The sequence below is a fragment of the Megalops cyprinoides genome, chromosome 24 (genome assembly GCF_013368585.1).
Source record: "Megalops cyprinoides isolate fMegCyp1 chromosome 24, fMegCyp1.pri, whole genome shotgun sequence".
Classification (NCBI taxonomy): domain Eukaryota; kingdom Metazoa; phylum Chordata; class Actinopteri; order Elopiformes; family Megalopidae; genus Megalops; species Megalops cyprinoides.
In genome coordinates, this window is record NC_050606.1 from 20,797,732 (window position 1) to 20,819,069 (window position 21,338).

At 44.7% G+C, this 21,338-nt stretch overlaps 3 protein-coding genes and 1 pseudogene across 4 annotated transcripts; 3 read left to right on the forward strand and 1 right to left on the reverse strand.

Annotated features, from left to right (window-relative positions):
- The first annotated feature begins 5,528 nt into the window (after positions 1 to 5,528).
- On the forward strand, positions 5,529 to 6,178 carry LOC118771336 (histone H1-like). Of its 2 annotated transcripts, XM_036519300.1 has the most exons (2): positions 5,529 to 5,891; positions 5,931 to 6,178. In XM_036519300.1, exons 1-2 carry the CDS (start codon positions 5,529 to 5,531, stop codon positions 6,156 to 6,158), a joined length of 591 nt encoding a protein of 196 aa, XP_036375193.1. In that variant the 3' UTR covers positions 6,159 to 6,178. The 2 variants fall into 2 exon arrangements, with proteins under 2 accessions (XP_036375193.1, XP_036375192.1); XM_036519299.1 differs by having other exon boundaries at positions 5,529 to 6,178.
- Positions 6,179 to 7,017: 839 nt separating this feature from the next.
- LOC118771341 (histone H2A-like) lies at positions 7,018 to 7,404 on the forward strand. Its single transcript, XM_036519304.1, has one exon. It carries the CDS (start codon positions 7,018 to 7,020, stop codon positions 7,402 to 7,404), a length of 387 nt encoding a protein of 128 aa, XP_036375197.1.
- Positions 7,405 to 8,219: 815 nt separating this feature from the next.
- On the forward strand, positions 8,220 to 8,630 carry LOC118771338 (histone H3). Its single transcript, XM_036519302.1, has one exon. It carries the CDS (start codon positions 8,220 to 8,222, stop codon positions 8,628 to 8,630), a length of 411 nt encoding a protein of 136 aa, XP_036375195.1.
- An 11,510-nt stretch (positions 8,631 to 20,140) lies between these two features.
- Positions 20,141 to 20,742, reverse strand: LOC118770943 (annotated as a pseudogene).
- Positions 20,743 to 21,338: the final 596 nt, after the last annotated feature.

Below are 21,338 nucleotides of genomic sequence, written 5' to 3' on the forward strand. Positions count from 1 at the left end.
ATAACTTAAAGGACTTCTCTGAAATTTTGTCCTTTTCGTCAGTAATTTTGTTAAAATCCCCACATACCAAGGTTGTATATCCTTTATGCAGAGACTCGTACAATTGGTTAAACAGACTAACTTTTTGACCGGTCGCTTGTAGTATAAACATTGATAATTCTAATCTTTTCCCCCTTGAACATACATTCAACTATTAAGAGTCGGCCAGGGATCACTTCTCGATTTTTCAGGATTATGACCTCCTGGCAATAAAAGTCCTATTCCATCCGCTCTATCTTCCCCGACAGATACAATAGATACCCTTTTACACCACATTTGTTGGACATTCTCAACATCTGCAATCTGCTGACGATCAGGCTGGTTTATATCCTTTCTTTCATCTTTATGGATCTCACTCTTCTCGTTGGCTTCCATGTGTAGATCGCTACTGGATGCTGTGATTTTTCCTGGACACCTCAACCCGGGTTTGCTTTGGTTTGAGATTGGTGATGAAAGAATAGGAACAATTGAAGAAAGTATGTCCCATTTCTCCACACAAGCTACACTTAGCCACATTTTGGCATTCCTTGGATTTATGTCCCAGGAGACCGCACTGGTATTCTCACTCCCTGGTGTGATGGTCCGCAGCTTGGCATATGTGACATGTCTGGGTTTGACCTTGATATATGATTTTCCCATTGTAGGGACCCAGACACATAGATTTCGGGATAAAAAGATTCTCTTAATTGTCTCTACGGATACGCACCTTGTACTTTCTAATACCGTACCAGATACCAAAGCGATCCACGGGCTTTATGGCGGGTTGTAGTATCTCACAGAATCGTGACAAGTAAGTTTAGATGTCTTGGTTAGGGATCTTTCCGGTCCAAAACTTGACAATAATGGTCTTTACGTCTAATGTAACAGACGACTCAACTTCGAATTCTTTCCATTTCTCTGCGTTAGCAGAGTGCAACTCCAGGAACCGTCTAAGCGGTCCTTCTTGCATAAAACAGAGCTCGTAATCTTTTCTGTTCGGCAGCCCAATAAAAGAAAACACATCGCTGGCGTTGAGCCACTGGGACTCGAAAAGCCTTTCCCCAATCTCATTTCTAGTGGGTGCGTCACCTTTCCCGGTGAACTTGAGTCGAAACTTTTTTGTGAGTCTCTCAAGGGTAAGTGAATGTTACCAACAAATTATTACGGAAGAACAATTAATTCCATCTTTTCCTTTTTTTTTTAAAGACTTTATTCGATTTTGCCAGAGAGATTACATCCTTAAAGATGACATTGCTCAAGGAGTGTATTCAATACACATTAAATGCACATTAGTATACTCAAAAAGCAAGACAGGAAAAAGAAAAGAGAAAAAAGAAAAAAACTGCATAACACATCAAACACGTATGTATATATCATAGATGTAGTATCTTGCACATGTGCATCGTACACGCAACGTTCTATTAATAATCTTCAAATACTTCATATTTGACACTTTTCTAGCTACAATATGTTAAATCACCATATATTTACAATAAAAGCATATTCCATGGCAGTGGCATTCCTTTGTTGCAGTCCAGAGTTCGTCTGCGATTTAATTGTCTTTATTTATTTAAAAACCGATTCAGCTGGAACAAATATTCCATCAATCGTCATTCTGGAACGAGTTTTCCACAGTTTCATTTTAACAATATTTACTACAATCCAAAACAGAATGTCCTTTCTCACTCAGATTCTTATCAAAAAGGCCATAAAAAATGATCTCTCGTTAATACTAATGTGAGACCTAGGCAACAACCTGAGTCTCCTTTCCCTCGGCCAGACATCTTTCGACACCGTCAGTGCAACAATCTGGAACAGTCGGTAATTGTTGCCATGCTAAGAAATTTGCTGCTAAAGCCTCCTTGAATGGACGGAGCCGTGCAAGAGGGAGGGCGGGGTCTAAGTCGAGCCCGCTTTTCTTAGAGTACAGGCTTCAATCAGGTCGTCTTCGGGTGAGTATATGCGGGCACATAGATGCCAAGTTATTACGTCTGTTCGTAGCTCTTATAACGACAAGTATGTCTGGCCGTGGGAAGGGAGGTAAAGGTTTGGGGAAAGGAGGCGCTAAGCGTCACCGTAAGGTTCTTCGCGATAATATCCAGGGTATTACCAAGCCCGCAATTCGTCGCTTGGCTCGCCGAGGTGGTGTTAAGCGCATCTCCGGTCTGATTTATGAGGAGACCCGCGGTGTGCTGAAGGTCTTCTTGGAGAACGTTATTCGTGATGCCGTTACCTACACCGAACATGCCAAGAGGAAGACTGTCACTGCCATGGATGTGGTGTACGCTCTGAAGCGTCAGGGTCGCACTCTGTACGGCTTCGGAGGCTAAGCGTCACGTCTGCACGGAATCCTAAAGTGAAAAGCAACCCAAAGGCTCTTTTAAGAGCCGCCCACTTTTCCCATTTGAGAGTCTCAAACGTTCCACGCTCAACGACACATGTAACGTTGTTGTGCTTGTGTGCTGCTCCCTTCGCAGTCTACGAGGCCGTAACTAAACTCTAGCCCTTAACTGACTGTCGGTATCGCCTTGCGCCGTCGAAGGCGACGGGCGACTTGCTGTAAAAAAAAAGATCTGTAGACCAAGCACTCGAACGGGGAGCTGGGAGTCGCCCATAAATTAGGACACTAACAAATATTATAAATGATTATGGTGGCTCTATCGTGCATGAAAAAACGACGCTTTCTGAGAGCCAAACTTGTGTTGAGTACGAAAGGTGCGAAAACATGTCAGGAGACCAAGGATGCCGCACGGCTGATATCAGTACGAAAACTGCAGAGAAGAGCTGCTGTTGAATCGTCTGGTTTAAATGTGTGTTAAATGCGTTAAAAATGTGTCCCATTGCCTGACTGACCTTAGAGCATTTCGTAATGTGACAGGTCAGTCGCCTGAAATCGTAAACTGGACAGTAAGAACGAAAGACCACTGACGTGGGATATGTTTCATTGTAGTTATAGAAGAGCTAGCTCTTGTATCTGAGGTAGAAAAAAAAGTCTCATGCCTGATGTCATAGTTTGGCGTGCATAAGATGTTTATAGATTATCGTGTTTTTTGATGTATAGTTAATGTATGGTTACGCAGGTTCTTTTATTGTTGGTTTTTCAGATGTGTCTTGGAAGTATTTCCTGACTGTCACCTACACAGTCTAAACTTTCTCGCAGAAAAGGGTTTTTTATAGAAATGATATTATTTATAAATAAATTAGATTTCTATAATATATATTAAATAGAATTATAGAAAAGAAAAAAGCGCAAACGAGGGAGTCGCGCGGTAGAAGTCCTTTGTTTCGATAGACGGCTAACGTTTAGGCATGTGGTGTTCCCGCCCAAGGAAGTCAGCCAATCGAATTTGAATGTCATCCGAGTCAGAAGAATCTGCCAATGAGATCCAGCGATACTTGGCTGGGCAGAGATCGTGGCAAAATGTTTGCATACACTCTTTATATAGATCGAGTATGGGGCGTGAGCTCGACCGTACAGACGAGCTATAGAGAGAGAACCATACATATGTATACATGTCGCCTATACTTACAAGTGATGAATAGCTCAGTGTGGAGGCTGTTGTACACATATACTCTGGTACACGTTCAATTCTCCCCCAGTAACATTGTTAAAATTGGGCGCCTGAGCAAAAGGCTTGCTCCCATATTATTCACTTCACTACAGCAAGATACATTGTGGCCCCGGCAGTACGCTCGGAGAGGGGTGCGTTATGGTTTAAATTCATGTTTTTACAGCGCCCCGAGGTGCTCAGTAAAACATTGAAGCTGTTGCTTTAAGCCGTGTGCATAATCACCACGACAGCTTTGCAAAGACATCGACTACATAAGCGCCGCACGCATCTCCAGTCAATGTTTACTTATGTGCTCAGGATCAGCTGATGACTCTGTCTTCTGTCGATCACGCTCAATATCTCTGAAAGGGTGTTCATGTCCTTTCAACAACGATATAGCCTCAAACACACAGCTACAGGTAGGCCTACACACGACTTTCCAGGATCTTAAACGTTTTGAATGCCCTTTTTGACACCTTCCATTTGAGTACATACATTCCAACTGGTCACCTGCATGGTGTGTGAAGCACAAGCTATGTTTTGATGTCCTTTTGAATTGAAGGCATGTTCCAACCCAGTATGCCTCAAGGATTGTGTTGTCTCAGGGGTCAAAAACGACCCCTTTCTGAGTTCAACAGCAGAGGAAAGCTCCTAAATTAATTTTTGACCTTTTTTGGAGTGACCCTTCCATTAGAAAAAGTGAAACATAGCCCTTTTTATATTTTTATACTTTTATACTATTTTTACTATACTATTTTTATACTACATTTTATACTTTTATATAAAGTTTATGACCTGGCATTTATAGAATCATGGAGACAAATGGAAGACTCAATAAATGATTTAAAGAAACTATAAAACGGAGTAACAACCTTGAGGCCATTTTCTCTTGATATCTTTGTTTCTTCCATCTCCTTCTCTCTCGTTATCTCTCACATGAGCACACATACATGCATGACTTCAGAGGGAGTTCCAGTATTTTTTCAGTACTCTCTCTCATTCTCTTTCACTCCCAGGCACACAGAGTGAGAAAGAGAGAAAGTGTATGGGTAGGGGGATGGATATCAGGAGCTAGAGTAATCGCGGCAGTGTGGTGTTGTGGTAAGGAGCAGGGATCATAACTAAAAGGTCGCTGATTCGAATCCCACCGGGGCACTCCTGTTATACCCTTCCGCGAGGTACTTAACCCACAGCTGCTTCACCGTTCCGAATAAGAGCGCCTGCTAGATGAAAATAATGTAATATCATCCTGCTTCCTGCGCGATCTGGTTTTCATCAATGGCAACCATAAAAAATAGTTTGTGCTGTATGCCCCCCAAAAAAGTGAGAAGCCCCGATAACATACGCGAGCACTACTACAGAGAGGCAGGTGACGGTAGTGATCAAAATCTCACCCAAGGGCAGCGAAGAGGAAACACGGTCTAATGTGTGCTTTAACTGGCACAAAAGGAGTCCGAATTAAAACTCACGTTCGGTTAAGAAACGACTGGCATAGTCTTTTCGAGATGCGCATGGGTCTTGCGTGAATGGATAACACGCGATGTCAACGTACAGCAAATGTTTTAGCCGTTTTAAGTGTGAAAATCTGCACGAAAAGCAATCTGAACGGCTCCGTCTCCCCGCAAAGCGACTAGGTTTTGGGCACGTCACACTAAAATATAGCAGAACTCCGTAACACGAAGGGTTGTGGTGCGAGCGGAAAGGCTTTCCGTCATTATTCTGTGCTTTTTCGCTTGGTGTACAATTGCAAGGTTGATTATTTGACTGATTTTCACGACGAGAAAACACAAGCGGACAAGGTTGTCGGGAGCACCGAATCATTGCCGAAGGGGTTGAGTCTACACGGTTCTCATGTTAGGTTTAAGTACGGCTAACCTCCCAGATTGGAAAGCAGTTCTGAATCGGGTTGTGCTACATTCTGTTCATCCGAGCTAGTCGAGAAATCCGAACGAGAGAATTATGGCTGAAGTCGCACCAGCTCCCGCCGCCGCTGCTGCCGCCGCCCCGGCCAAGGCTCCTAAAAAGAAAGCAGCAAGCAAGCCAAGGAAATCGGGTCCTAGCGTTGGAGAATTGATCGTCAAGGCCGTGTCCGCCTCCAAAGAGAGGAGCGGAGTGTCCCTCGCCGCCCTGAAGAAAGCTCTGGCGGCCGGTGGCTACGATGTGGAGAAGAACAACTCCCGTGTCAAGCTGGCGCTCAGGAGCCTGGTAACCAAGGGCACCCTGCTGCAGACTAAAGGAACCGGCGCATCTGGCTCTTTCAAGCTCAACAAAAAGCAAGCTGAGGCTGCGAAAAAGAAGCCCGTTAAGAAAGTAGCTCCGAAAGCAAAGAAGCCGGCCGCCAAGAAACCCGCTGCTGCCAAGAAGCCAAAGAAGGCAGCGGCAAAGAAGCCCGCCGCCGCGAAGAAGTCACCGAAGAAGGCGAAAAAGCCCGCTGCACCCAAGAAGGCCACGAAGAGCCCCAAGAAAGCCAAGAAGCCGGCTGCAGCCAAGAAGCCGACCAAGAGTCCCAAGAAAGCCAAGGCAGCCAAGCCCAAGGTGGCCAAACCCAAGACCACCAAAGCCAAGAAAGCGGCTCCCAAGAAAAAGTGAACACCTCACTTCATTTCTCGTACCGCAAAGGCTCTTTTAAGAGCCACCCAATCAATTCGTGAAAGCGCAAATACGTTCTGTTTAGTTCTCTTGCTTGTATGTTTGCAGTTGTGACTGTAAGCCAGCTCGATTTCTGTGAATACATGTGCAGCTCCCTTTACACGCCTCCCTACACGCTGCATATGCCGATGGCAACAGAAATGAGCTGGGTTCAGACCTTCGTGCGCAGTAACATGCACACGCTCTACATAGCGTCCCAGTAGCAGCAATTTTTGAATCGTGTTAATTAGTATCAGTATTGATTCCACGAGTGGGAAATAAGATTTATCACTGTACACAAGTAATTCACAAACACTTGGGAAATAAACAGTACAGACGAGCAACACAGACTACTACCTAATAACGCATCAAGAATTAAGCAGAGATGAAAATAAAATAGATAAAAGGAGAAAAGTATGTAATGATAAAAAAATAGAAAGTAAAAATATGTACAGGAGGAATAAGAATAAAATCGCACCTTTCAATCAAGAGTATGTGTTTACGATTTGTGTGGCATATTAAATAAGCGAGTGTAACTATACATATCAGTATTCATGCCGGCTATGCGTTTGCAAATGATGAATGGCTCAGTGTGGAGGCTGTTGTACGGATACATTTTAGTGACGTTGAATTCTCCACCGGTAACATTGTAAAAGTTGAACGCCCGCGCAAAAGGCCTGTTCAGATTTGATTGGATGAAATCCCATCGAAGCCTTATCCAATGAATGCGTTTCTTGTAGCTATAAGTTAGGCTCGCGAGTGTTGGTTGCGTCATTTCATTTGACAGTTGTTGAGTAAACGCAGCAAGGCGAGGCTAAACATGAGCGGAAGAGGTAAAACCGGTGGCAAAGCCAGGGCTAAGGCCAAGACGCGTTCGTCCAGGGCTGGGCTCCAGTTCCCGGTCGGTCGCGTTCACAGACTGCTCCGCAAAGGAAACTACGCCGAGCGCGTCGGCGCTGGTGCCCCGGTCTACTTGGCGGCCGTGCTCGAGTATCTTACGGCTGAGATCCTTGAGTTGGCTGGTAATGCTGCTCGGGACAACAAGAAGACCCGTATCATTCCCCGTCACCTGCAGCTTGCAGTGCGTAACGACGAGGAGCTGAACAAGCTCCTGGGCGGTGTCACTATCGCTCAGGGCGGAGTTCTGCCTAACATCCAGGCTGTGCTGCTGCCCAAGAAGACCGAGAAAGCCGTCAAGGGCAAGTAATTGCTGCAGCGACCACCACTACCCCAGTAACCCAAAGGCTCTTTTAAGAGCCACCCACTGGTGTCTTTAAAATGTGCAAAACCGCTCTTTACTCGAGTGTACCTGCGGTCAACGTATTGATCAACAATATATTTCAACGGCCTCACGCGACTCTGCAAAATGTGACTGCGTACTCATACAAAGTGTACTTGATGATAATCCGGGTTGATCTTGTCTCGTGAGTCCGAACTGTAGCGGCATTATCTAGCAACTCGAATGACTCGGTAGGTTGTGAAATTATTGTGACCTATCCGAGTGTTTTGAGCGGCTCTTTGGTGCGAGAGTGATTTTTCGCCTTCAAAGGGCGGTTACGTTGTAAGTACACAATGATAACATGTCTGGCAATACGAGTAGTATTATACGATATGATTATTTCGCAGATAAACTTAGTGATCCCCGCCCCCTAAAAGAACGATGAGCTGCTCTATTGAACGGCTCTCGGGAAGGAACGGAGCCGAAAGAACGGTTATTCCCATCACCCTGTGAAAGAGAATTACAGGGAGGAGAGCTACAAAATTGGAACAAAGGGCTTTGTGCGGGAGGAAGCTTTGCGAGGAGATTGAGAAAGAAGGCGGGAGCAGAGAGATGTTTGAATTTTAGGCGGCAGAGTCGATGAAGAAACGAACCAATGGCCACAGACAACGAACTGAAGTGCGGACCAATGACAGCTCCGTATAAGCTCATCCAATCAGCCTTTGCCTGCTACGCCTTATAAACATGTGCTGAGAGTATCGTTGTTACTTTTCTGTCAAGAAAGAAGTAAATATTTCGTCGCGATGGCTAGGACCAAGCAGACTGCCCGTAAATCTACTGGTGGTAAAGCCCCCAGGAAGCAGCTCGCTACTAAGGCTGCTCGTAAGAGCGCGCCTGCAACAGGCGGTGTGAAGAAGCCTCACCGCTACAGGCCCGGCACAGTGGCTCTGAGAGAGATCCGCCGTTACCAGAAGTCTACCGAGTTGCTGATTCGCAAACTGCCTTTCCAGCGGCTGGTGAGAGAAATTGCCCAGGACTTCAAGACCGACTTGCGTTTCCAGAGCTCTGCCGTCATGGCTCTGCAGGAAGCCAGCGAGGCCTATCTGGTTGGCCTGTTTGAGGACACCAACCTGTGCGCCATCCACGCCAAAAGGGTGACCATCATGCCCAAGGACATTCAGCTGGCTCGCCGCATTCGAGGAGAGCGCGCTTAAAATACGACTACTCCATCTAACCGGATATCCAACGGCTCTTTTAAGAGCCACACAAGTGTCTCAGAACAGCAGATCTCTCCATATGTACTCAGGTCATCACCATGTAATCTGAGTATACGAGAACATCGATCCCTGAACACACTTTCAGTGCGCAAATCAAACTATGTCCACGGGATTCTCCCACAGTTGCCTCAGTAAATATCCAGCTGTATAAATGGATAACATTGTAAAGAACTGTAACCTGTGTCGGTCGCTCTGGGTGAGAGCGTCTGCTAAAGAATGTGATGTAAAGGTTCTTCAAAACCGGCAGGTAGAGAATGGCTGACGTTAGCGATATCTCTCGTTTGCTTTTGTTCTTGAGATTTCAGTCCACCACCAAAGTGATCAATCAAATCACTGATTAAACGATCTGCCAGTTGAAGGTGTTTATTGACAAAATTGTCACCTGCGTGGGTGTGTGTGTGGTTTCTACAAAGAAAGACATACAGAACAATAAAGAATTAGCGTTACGTGCTAACCTATTGAAATAACAATGTTACAGAAAATAATTCACAGCACTACCTAACATGGCCATTAGATGGGGCTCCAAGACCACAAATGACACGAGGTGCATAATCATAATCTTATATAGAGGTGGGGCAGATGCCACGTGTGCTACACGTGAACACATTCAGTGTGAATGTTGATTTATGTTACACTGTATCCCACTATGCATTCGAGAGCATCTATCCATCCCTTCTCTTTGTCACGACCTTGGATTGTAAATTGAACCTCCCTTTATACCTCCTCATCCCCAGCTTCTGTCTCTCATTGGTCAGTATGTGGACAAAACTGTAGAAATATTATCAACGGTACAACAATGTGTAAATACTCAGGACTTACATTTACTACATTTGCCCCTAACCAATGTATATTTTCAGGTACAATGGAGTATATTTTCGGATTAATGCTATTACTTGTCTTTTAACTGGGTACCTGTAATTTGCTCTTAGCTTTAGTTCAGAATTGTGCTTTAATAGAAAGAAAGAAGTATATAATACGTTTTATTTTCATACAGAACTACCACAGGCCCAGATCAGAGTGAGCACTGCTGTCATCAGAGACAGAGACACTGTGCTGCTGAGCTGTGAGGCTCCCCAGTCTGTCTCTCTGCATCAGTGTTATTTCTACAAAGAGGTAAAATAGCACCAGCAGAGCACCAAACACCCAGCCTGTGATCACTACTTTACTGGCACTGAACTGCTCCAGTGGAAAAGCCTTCCTTCAACAATCATCTCAGTAGTCAATCTGAAGTGTTTCTACACTGTACATTCATGACATGTTGAGCATTCATCTCCGCGCAGCAACAGATACTCAGTAACAGTTTTGGGTAAGCAATTCCTTTTCCTTCTCTTAATTGCATCTTTTATTGATCATTATTTTTGTATCATACAATTGCGTTGCATTTGAACACATCCACAGATTATTTACCCATTTAGTTAACTTCATTAGTTAACTTTGTGCAGAAACCCCAGTGTTTAAAAGTTCAGAAAAAATGCAGTTTCTGATTTCAGTCAGTTTGCTAACCTTTGTTGTGCTTCTCCAAATGTTTTGCAATATCTGACTTTGCAATATGTAATATGCTTTAAAACTGAATGTCACCACATCAGAATACAAAGAGAGAGGGAACCCACAGATACAGAATAATAACTCAGTCAGTGCATCCATTAAGGACACAAAACAAACAAGATTTGCTTTTAGAACTGATTAGAGTAACGGCAACATTTCTGCTGCCTACATTTCAAAGTGCCATCACTGTAAACTGTTATTTTTCATATTCATGATGTAGGTCACAGTGCATATTGAATTTTATGATGGAATGCAAATACACTAAATTTGTTGTATTGTTTTATTGCATTCAGGTGAGCTGCTACAGCCAACAGTAAGTGTGAAACCTTCATCCATTGAGTTATACGAGTCAGTACAGCTGAACTGTGACGTCCTTCCTTCTGTGTCCTGATGTACCTTCTACACAGCAGAGAGAGCTGGTCTGTCTTCAGAACTCACTCTGAGTGATTCAGCCTGTCAACACTCCCTCTCTGAATCCACGGGACAGGCAAGGTGGAAGCATTAAATTCATGGTGGGCTGTTATTACACTGTGGAAGAGGGGGATAGCAGTTTGGAATCTCCACCCAGTTGTTATGTGGAAGTAGAAGTTTGCAGTAAGTTGAGTAAATTTTACACTTTCATGCAAAATCATTTTGTCGAGATCGTCCTATGGACCGATGCACTGATTGCTACAAATCTCAGGAGGGCTGATAGATAGTCATCTGAATATAATCGTCTAAAATCTGCAATACATTTATCTGGGTTGTGAAATGTTTAATATTTAACTAACTTGAACCAAATTTTCGGGGTAGAAGTAGAACTATACTAGCACTATAGTAGTGGAGATTGTAGTACTTCCAGCTGTGGGAGGGGACTAGATGGGAGGAGGGGCATTTTGTTTCATTTTTCCTTGTATTCCTTATACTAATACACCATTCCGCAGTCAAGATTTGCTTTTAGAACTGATCAGAGTAACGGCAACATTTCTGCTGCCTGCATTTCAAAGTGAAGAGCTGCCATCACTGTAAACTGTTATTTTTCATATTCATGATGTAGGTCACAGTGCATATCAAATTTTATTATGGAATGCAAATACACTAAATTTGTTGTATTGTTTTATTGCATTCAGGTGAGCTGCTACAGTCTGCCCTGTCCTACCCTAGATGACCACATCTACCGAGCAAATACAAAATAAACCCTCACAAGCCCTGTGGTCATTTGGCTTGAGGTAAACCCAAGTTTGCGATTTTGCCCCCTGGAGTCTGCTGCATCGTCGCCAATGCAGATCTTGAACATAGATTCACTGGCATAAAAATCGATGGTGCAACCGGGTCCCAGAAACTGTGAGGGGCCCATGTAGGAAGGTCATTTATTGCTGCTTTACAATTGTAGGTGGGCCCTATCATAGATTAAATGCTTCACACCTGTTGGTGTATAAACACCAATTTAGCATTGACAGAAACCTCCAAGTGTTTTCTTGGAGCAAGATGGAAAGACACTTTGGACCACTGGATGCGCGAGACCACATCTTGGAGGGCATTCTGAGCGATGATGACAGCTCCTCAGATCCAGAAATTGACCCTGATGAGGAACACTGTCATTTTGAACTACAGCTTAACCCAGCTGAGGATGAACTGGATGAGTAAGTGTAAACATTTCTCACTATCACACTCGGGGATTTGCATGTCATGTAGGCAAACGTTACTTGAAATTAGCTAAGTTAGCTGTGTTTTGTATGGGCTAACGTTTATTGAAATTCGTAAAGATGCTGTGTAGCTGGAACTCTTGGGCTTTTTGAGTGAGTATTCGGGATATAAACACTGTCATTTGAATAGTGAAGATACTGTAAACTTTGTGCAGTCTGATTTCTTTTTTTCACAGCCCATCAAAAGTTGCCTATTTTTATGCGCATTCTTTGCCCCAATACTAGGTCTTATTTAGCATACTGCAACATTTTCTAAAATGTTTATTGTTGTATATTTACAGGGATGAAGATGCACCAGAGGAAGTGCTGCCTTGCGTGCCACCAAAGAGGTGCAGGTCCCACTCTGCACAAGGAGCTGAGCCACCACAGTCATGGCAAACACACACAGATGCTGATGGGGCTCTGCCAGGGCTAAGATTCCAGCCTGCAAGAACACCTGGAGTGCAGCTGAGTGCAGCAGACACCCACACCCCTCTGGACCTGTTCAAGCTGTTCTTCTCAGAGGGGACTGTCAAAACGCTGTGTGACAACACTAACAAACACGCTGCCGAGAGAGTTGAAAAGGGGTACAAGTACCAGTGGACTCCTGTGGGGATCAGTGAGTTCTACAAGTACATTGGACTGATTTTGTACATCGGCATGATAAGGATGCAGCAGATCACAGACTATTGGCGGCAGAAAAGCGTTTACGCTGTGCCATTCCCAGCAACAGTGATGTCCAGGGACAGATACAGAACGATTTCCTGGAACGTTTGCATGAGTGATCCCGAGAAGGATGCTGAAAATGGCAAGAAAAAGGGTACATCAGCACATGACAGCCTCTTCCGAGCAAGACCTCTGCTGGACATAATACGGAACCCCTGCAAAACCTTCTATCATCCTCACTGGAATGTAGCTGTGGTTGCAATGAAGGCAAATACAGGAATAACCCAATGTATGAAGCCCAAGCTGACAAAGTGGGGCTTCAAGTTGTTTGTGCTGGCTGATTCAAGCAATGGGTACACTGTAGATTTTGCTGTGTACACAGGAAGAAAACAACTTCCCCACAGGACAAGGACTCTCATATCACTCATGTCATGTCACTGATGAATTGTTCCTACCTGGGTTCTGGATATCACGTGTACATGGACAGTTTCTACACAAGTCCAAAGCTCTTCATGGATTTATATGGACAAAAAATTGGTGCTTGTGGTACATACAGGGAGAAGTGGAAGAACTGCCCTCACACCAAAACTAATGCACTGAATAAGAAGTCTGGCAGAGGAACCATCAGGTGGATTAGGGATGGTCCTCTGGTGTTTGTGAAGTGGATGGACACGCGGGAGGTCTCTGTCTGCTCCACCATCCACGCAGCCTACACTGGGGACACAGTGCAGCGCAGGGTGAAGCCAAGAAATGGGGGCTGGACAACAAAGACTCTTCCATGCCCCTCACCAATTGTGGAGTACAACAAGCACATGGGGGGTGTTGACCTCTCTGACCAGCTGCTCCAGTACTACACAACACAGTATAAAGCAATGAAGTGGTACAGAAAACTGTTTTTCTGGACATTGCTGCCACAAACGCATACATCCTCCACAAACAGCTGGCCTCCCTGCAAAGACTTGGAGCTCATTGCACAGCTGTGTGGTGTGACAAGGAAGATTCCTCACAAATGAGCCAGCTCTGATCATGTGCCTGTGTCAGTGGAAGTGTGGCCTGACCTGTGAACAACTCCTTTTGCGTATTCAGTGTAAAAAGCCATTACCCCTCCCACTGCCAACTCTTGATCCCAAAACAATAGGGACATTTTTAGATGGCCATTTAATTGTCCATATCAATGGATCAGATGAAGGTGTTTGTGCTTGATAAATACCTAAGACTTAACAGAATCACCTCAAGTCACCAAAATGGTTTATTACAATGTTTTTAATGTTTTTTCACACATTCCAGCACAGCTATAAAACTACTTCTTACAACAGGTTCATTTACGTTATTTTTTTAAAAAGTACAATCATGAAATACATACTACTTATTATATTAATGTTAAAATAACATCAATTATGATATTATAATTGATATTATTGTAGCTGAACTTGTGCTGAATACAAAAAAGTCATGTGACTTAAATACTGCTTACATTTGTTCAAATTGACAACAATATCAGAGCATGGCAAAGTCATCAGAGTGTCTGAAAACTCCTGGGGCATAACTTGTTGACCTTTGACAGGTATTTTTATTTATTTATTTATATATTTATTTATTTATTTTGCAGTTACTTGCCCTATTGGTATTTTTAACATGTGATTCATGATCTGGCACCTCCTCCAATGTCAAGATGTTTATCTCTTCTTAGAGAACAATGGTAGGGTGATAAGATTACATGGTGCAATTCAGGTAGACTGCTTTTGGACAAACAGCATTCACGGTCAAGACAGCAGGGAAATGGAACTCAATACCTACTAACTTTAGAGAATCTGTAAGTTTAACAATTGTTAAATTAAGACTAAAAGTTTGGCCCAAGACCACCCAATCATGCAGTTAGTCGTTGTTACGGCTCCTTCGGTGCAAGATAAATGTAATGTCATTGTGAATGTTGTATATTAAGTTGCTATGTCATGCTTCCTGCTTGTAATGTATTTAATGTTTTAATGTGCTACCTGCCCAGGGACTGCAAATGCAAATTAGCCCCATGGCTAAATCTGGTGCAACTCATATGTTGTGCACGGTCCCTGATAAATAAACGAATAAACTAAACTAAACAGTGTCATTACCCACCCGACAAGTGACGTCGTGCGAAGCACATGGCCCAGAAACATAAAACAGAGCAAGTTTACTTGCTTGCAAGCATGCAGCAGTGTTTGCTCTCATGCAAGTACAAACCGTGACTTTTGCGCTGTTTTATGGTTTTTATGCCGGCCTTAGACCAAACGACTTTCAAGCGATTTCACTGTCGCAGACAAATTTCCAATGTCAGATTAAAATCATGAGAGTTTTGCTAGAGTTGTGGCGCGCTCCCGTGATCTTGATAGTTTGGTGTAAAGTGGTAATCCGAGCTGTTTTAAGTCAGTCTTTTTCTCGTCTTGACGTTCTGATAAAATCAATCGTGTTTAATATTATCGTAAATTTTTAATCTTGGCTGATGCAAATCGTGATGTGGACATTGTCAACAACCAATAGGTGAGCTCTCTCAGCACCAAACAGGAAACATCACAGTGTGTTGATTTCTTATGTGGATTGTTCTATGGAATGTTTGTGAATTTATCTTGCATAACCTATAGCTTGCGTGAGTCTCGCTATAAAATGGTGAGCGCTGTTTATGCAGTGCATTTATGTTAATTAGGCAGAGCATGTTCCAAGTCATTACGGTGTGCATATAACATATCCAGTTATATTATATAATATTATATATTACATATAGTAATGTGATAGATTCATACTTATATGTTATGTTACAAATATGTAGGCTGTGTTAAATATGTGAATGGTGATTAAGTATGCATATAGTAGTGATATGCAATATGTATTTAGGCTCTGGATTTATTTTCTAAATCTAATATACTGTAATAGTATATTTTTGTATTTTATTTTGTAAATGATATGTAAATGTGTAGCTATTGAGATACAGATTTGTGATCTCACTCTCTCCCCTTCTGATGAACGAGAGAGGGCATACGAAGCTGAAACCTGTGACGCTGACTGCGTGTACTTTTATTTTATTTTATTTTTGAACAGCCTTGAGCAGAGATACAGGTTTGCAACCTGTAATGCTGGACTGCGCCAATAATATCAAGGAGGATGATGGGAAATATTCTCAAAAGGAATCTAGTTGCAGTCTTGCAAATAGTGACCCTGCAAGATCCCCAGTCTTTGCAAAATCATAGTCTGTGACAAAAAACTCTGTGACTAATGACACATTGTCTTCAGATGTGAGAGGGTGTCAGACTTTAAGTCTTGAAAGTCTTTTCAGAGTCTTGTCAAAGTCTTCTAGTATGTGGTTAAGTATGTCCACCATTTTAGGCGGTGACAATGGCAACATTCTCCTCGAATTACAAAGGGAACAACATCACTCCTTTCAACACTGGTTCAAATAAGGGCAAAGGAATGATGTCATGACGTCCCAGAGGAAGTTGTGGCTATTCAGAATGCTAATGTTTTGGCATACAGCTGATTAAATCCGCCCCCAGTAACTGAATTAAATGCCAATTAACCAGTATCATGTTCAATTTTTCCCCAGTTCATAACAAACCAAATTTCATGAAAATCAGTTCAGAATTAAGCGAGTTCCAGTCAAGTTTGTAGAGAAGTCTGCACCTCTCAATACACATTGTATTTGTTTACTAGCGGATCCTGACCGCTCCAATATGGCGACCACGCAGACACATGTCAAATGCAAACGCGGTATCTAGGGTGTACTCACACTAGGCAATTCGTACCGTGCCCGAGAACGTTTGACCCCCAAAGTCCAGTTCATTTAACTAGTGTGATCGCTCCGTACTGTGCCCGGGTGCGGTATACTGAACCGTGCCCAGGCCCGCTTGAAGAGGTGGGCTGGGGCACGGTTCAGTTGGACTTGGGCACGGTACGCATCAGTGTGATCACTAACCGTGCCAGAGCACGGAACTTGAACAACCTGCTCTGGAACGCAGATGCGTTGATATGGATTAGTGATTAGATTAAAGATTATAGATTAGATTATAGATTCATTCATGATTCAAGCCGTCTACAACGTGCTGCCTAGCCCAGCTAACTTGAGTGACTTGCCAACATGTCCTCTCTGCCCCGGAAAGGACACTCTGGAACACATTCTGAGCAGTTGCCCAACAGCTCTTGGAGAGGACTGCTACCGCTGGTGGCACGACCAGGTGCTGAAATCAGTTGCTGAGGCTATCTCCAGTGCAGTAGTCAACAACAAGCATGTCCGTAGTCGGAGAACAATCTCCTTTGTAAAGGCTGGAGAGAAGCTGCGTCCACAGCTGACATCATCAGCCAGCCTGCTCTCATCCGCAGCAGACTGGGAACTGCGGGCTGACTTGGGCAGGCAGCTCAAGTTCCCAGAATACATGACACCAACCTCCTTGAGGCCAGATGTGGTGCTGACATCCACTTCTACTAAACAGATCCTCTTACTGTAGTTGACAGTCCCCTGGGAGGAACGCATGGAAAAGGCCAATGAGCGTAAGCGGCTCAAGTACCATGTGGAGTGCCGAAGGAGGGGCTGGAAAACGTGCTGTGAGCATATAGAGGTGGGATGTAGAGGCTTTGCTCCCCGCTCCCTGTGCAAGATCTACACCCTTTTCGGTATCACAGGAGCTGCGAAGAGGAGAGCCATCAAGTCCACCACAGAGGCTGCAGAGAGAGCCTCGGGGGAGCCATTCAACCACGGCTCCATTGTTTACACTCGTGATCAGCTGTTAGCTCTGAGCCACACACGACTTCTCTGCGTGGAGAGACCGGCGATCCCCGCGGAGATACGGAGAAGGAGGAGAGGCTGCAGAGCTGGAGTTAATTGTCGGGAGCGGAAAAGACGATATAAACCATGTATACCGTCTGTCATTATGGGGAACGTAAGATTTCTCCCTAACAAGATCGAAGAGCTAACGGTGCTTACGCGGCTGCAGAGGGAGTACCGCGAGTGCAGTCTCATGTGCTTCACCAAGACGTGGTTAAATGAACTTTCTCCCGACTCTCTGATTGCCCTGGATGGCTTTCAACTCGTGCGGGCGGACAGGAAAGCAACGGAGAGTGGTAAGAGGAAGGGCAGGGGTATTGCTTATTAATGTTTATTAACAAGAGATGGTGCAACCCAGGACACATTAGTGTTAAAGAACAACGCTGCACTAGAGACATTGAACTGCTAGCTGTTAGCATTCGGCCATATTACCTCCCGAGGGAATTCTCGCATATCATTGCGATAACTGTGTACATCCCCCCCTCTGCCGATGCTGCTGCAGCCTGTGAGCTCGTTCACTCTGTCGTCTCTCAGCTTCAGACAAGGCACCCCCAATCTCTCCTTCTCATCTCCGGTGACTTTAACCACGCTTCTGTGTCCTCAACTCTCCCAGATTTCACCCAGTACGTGAAATGCCACACCAGGGACAGTAAAACTTTGGACTTACTGTATGCAAACATCAAGGATGCATACACTGCAACCCCCCTCCCCCCGCTGGGTCACTCAGAGCACAACCTGCTTCCTGACTACACCCCCCTTGTGAATAAACAACCACCTGTGAAAAGGTCTGTGAGGGAGTGGTCTGTTGAGGCAAGGGAAAAGACTGAGGGACTGTTTTGAAACAACAGACTGGGAAGCACTCTGCAGTCCTCATGGGGAGGACATTGACAGACTGACTCACTGTATGACAGACTATATCAGTTTCTGTGTGGAGAACGCTGTGCCTTCCTGTTGCCCTGACCTCCCACCTGATGAAGACGTTGGAGAGGATCATCCTGCATCACCTGCAACCCCTGGTGAGCTTGGCGCTGGACCCCCTACAGTTTGCCTACCGGCCTAGTATCGGGGTAGAGGATGCAGTTATCTACCTCCTCCACAGATCACTGCTTCACCTGGAGAACACTGGGATCACTGTGAGAGTCATGTTCTTTGACGTTGAGGGCGAAGCTGGAGGGAGCAGGAGTTGATCGCCACCTGACTACATGGACCATTGACTACCTCACCAACAGACCACAGTATGTGAGACTCCGCGACTGTGTGTCTGATGTGGTGGCCTGTAGCACAGGTGCCCCTCAGGGTACGGTGCTCTCTCCCTTCCTCTTCACACTCTTCACTTCAGACTTCTGCCACAACACCAGCAACTGCTACATCCAGAAGTTCTCGGATGATACAGCCATCATTGGATGTGCGTCTGAGGGGAATGAAGTGGAATACAGGGAGGTCATCAAGGACTTTGTCAGTTGGTGTGAGCTCAACCAGCTCCACATCAACACTAGCAAGACAAAGGAGATGATCGTGGACTTTAGGAAGAGGACATCATCACACATCACGCCTGTGAACATCCAGGGTATGGACATCGCAGTGGTGGAGAATTACAAATACCTGGGTGTTCACCTTAATAACAAACTGGACTGGAGAGACAACACCCATGCCCTGTACAAGAAGGGTCAAAGCCGCCTCCACCTGCTGAGGAGGCTGAGGTCCTTCGGAGTGTGCAGGGCTCTACTCAGGACCTTCTATGACATGGTGGTGGCCTCCGCCATCTTTTACAACGTGGTCTGTTGGGGAGGGGGCTGTACGGACAGGAAGAGACTGGACAAGCTGATCAGGCATCCATCATGGACAACACCTCCCACCCCCTGCGCGAGTCTATAGTGGCCCTGAGAAGCTCCTTCAGTGAGAGACTGCTTCACCCACGGTGTAAGAAGGAGCACTACCGCAGGTCATTCATCCTGACTGCGGTCAGACTGTTTAATAATACCATTGGGCAATAAACCCCATCACTCAGTAAACCAATACTATGGTGTAGCTCTCAATTTTCTACTTCACTGATCATATATAGGTTGCACTCAGTGCTCATTTCTGCACTGTATTTTTTTACTTTTAATGTATATATATTTACTATTTTATTTTATTGATTCTGACTTCTTATATATATATATATATAAATATTATATATATATATATATATATATATATATATATATATATACATATATATATATATATAAAGAAGAAGAATATATATCTTTATTTATTTGCTTTTTCTTTTGTATTTTTGTATTTTTTTAACTTATTGCACATTGCCACTTTTGCCTTTCTACCTCTGTCTTAATGCTACTGTGACAAGTGGATTTCCCCGCTGTGGGATCAATAAAGTTCTATCTTATCTTGTCTTATCTTATTTGGATAAAAAGGTCTGAGAAGTGGGCCAATGCTGCTGGGACACAAGTTGGGGCTTGATCAACCCCAGCTGGGTCGCCTGAGCGAGGGTGTTTGATGTTGTGAGACCCGAAACACCCGATGACCTCTGGAAGCATCACTGATGATGTGTCCCAGCGCATCTAGAAGATGTATCTATACACCAGTGAAGGTAAAAGGTAGCGGCATCCAGTCTTTGTCTGGGCTCAATTCAGTGTCAGCTGTTGTCATCTTACGTTGCAAAAGCACAACACGTCATACTCACTCCAAAGCCTTTAAAAAAATGTGACTCCCACTAGATGTGACTAGAGACCCGTGCAATGTTTTGTGCAAACGCATTCATTGCATAAGGCTTTGACGGGATTTCATCCAATCAAATCGGAACAGGCCTTTTGTGCGGGTTTGGCTACCTTGGCTTTCTTGGGACTCTTGGTCGCCTTCTTGGCTGCTGCCGGCTTCTTGGCTTTCTTGGGGCTCTTTGTGGCCTTCTTGGGTGCAGCGGGCTTTTTCGCCTTCTTCGGCGACTTCTTGGCCGCGGCAGGCTTCTTTGCCGATGCCTTCTTTGGCTTCTTGGCAGCAGCGGGTTTCTTGGCGGCTGGCTTCTTCGCTTTCGGAGCTACTTTCTTAACGGGCTTCTTTTTCGCAGCCTCAGCTTGCTTTTTGTTGAGCTTGAAAGAGCCAGATGCGCCGGTTCCTTTAGTCTGCAGCAGGGTGCCCTTGGTTACCAGGCTCCTGAGTGCCAGCTTGACACGGGAGTTGTTCTTCTCCACATCGTAGCCGCCGGCCGCCAGAGCTTTCTTCAGGGCAGTGAGAGACACTCCGCTCCTCTCTTTGGAGGCGGACACGGCCTTGACGATCAATTCTCCAACGCTAGGGCCCGATTTCCTTGGCTTGCTTGCTGGTTTCCTTTGAGAGCCTTGGCCGGGGCGGCAGCAGCGGCGGCAGGAACTGGTGCGACTTCAGCCATAATTCTCTCGATCAGATCTCTCGGTTAACACGTGTACAACCCCTAGCACAGTCTGATTCATAAATGCTGTCCAAACATCACATGAGAACCGTGTAGACTCAACCCTTTCTGCAATGATTCGGTGCTCCCGACAACCCTATCCGCTTGTGTTTTCTTGTCGTGCAAATAAGTAAAAAAATCACCCTTGCAATTGTTCACTAGGTGAAAAAAGCACGGAATCATGACAGAAAGCCTTTCCGCTCGAATCACACCCCTTCGTGTTAGGGAATTCTACTATATTTTAGTGCGACATGCCCAAAACCTAGTCGCTTTGCAAGGAGACGGACCCGCTGACATTGCTTTTCGTGCAGATTTTCACATTTTCTCTTCGTGCAAAACAGTCAAAAATCAACCCCGCAACTGTTGTACAGGTGAAAATAGCACGGGATAATGACGGAAGGCCTTTCCGTTCGCATCACACAACCCCTCACACTGCTTTTCGTGCAGATTTTAACACTTTAAACGGCTAAAACATTTGCTGCACGTTGACATCGCGTGTTATCCGTTCACGCAAGACCCGTGCGCAGTTCGAAAAGACGATGCCAGTCGTTTCTTAA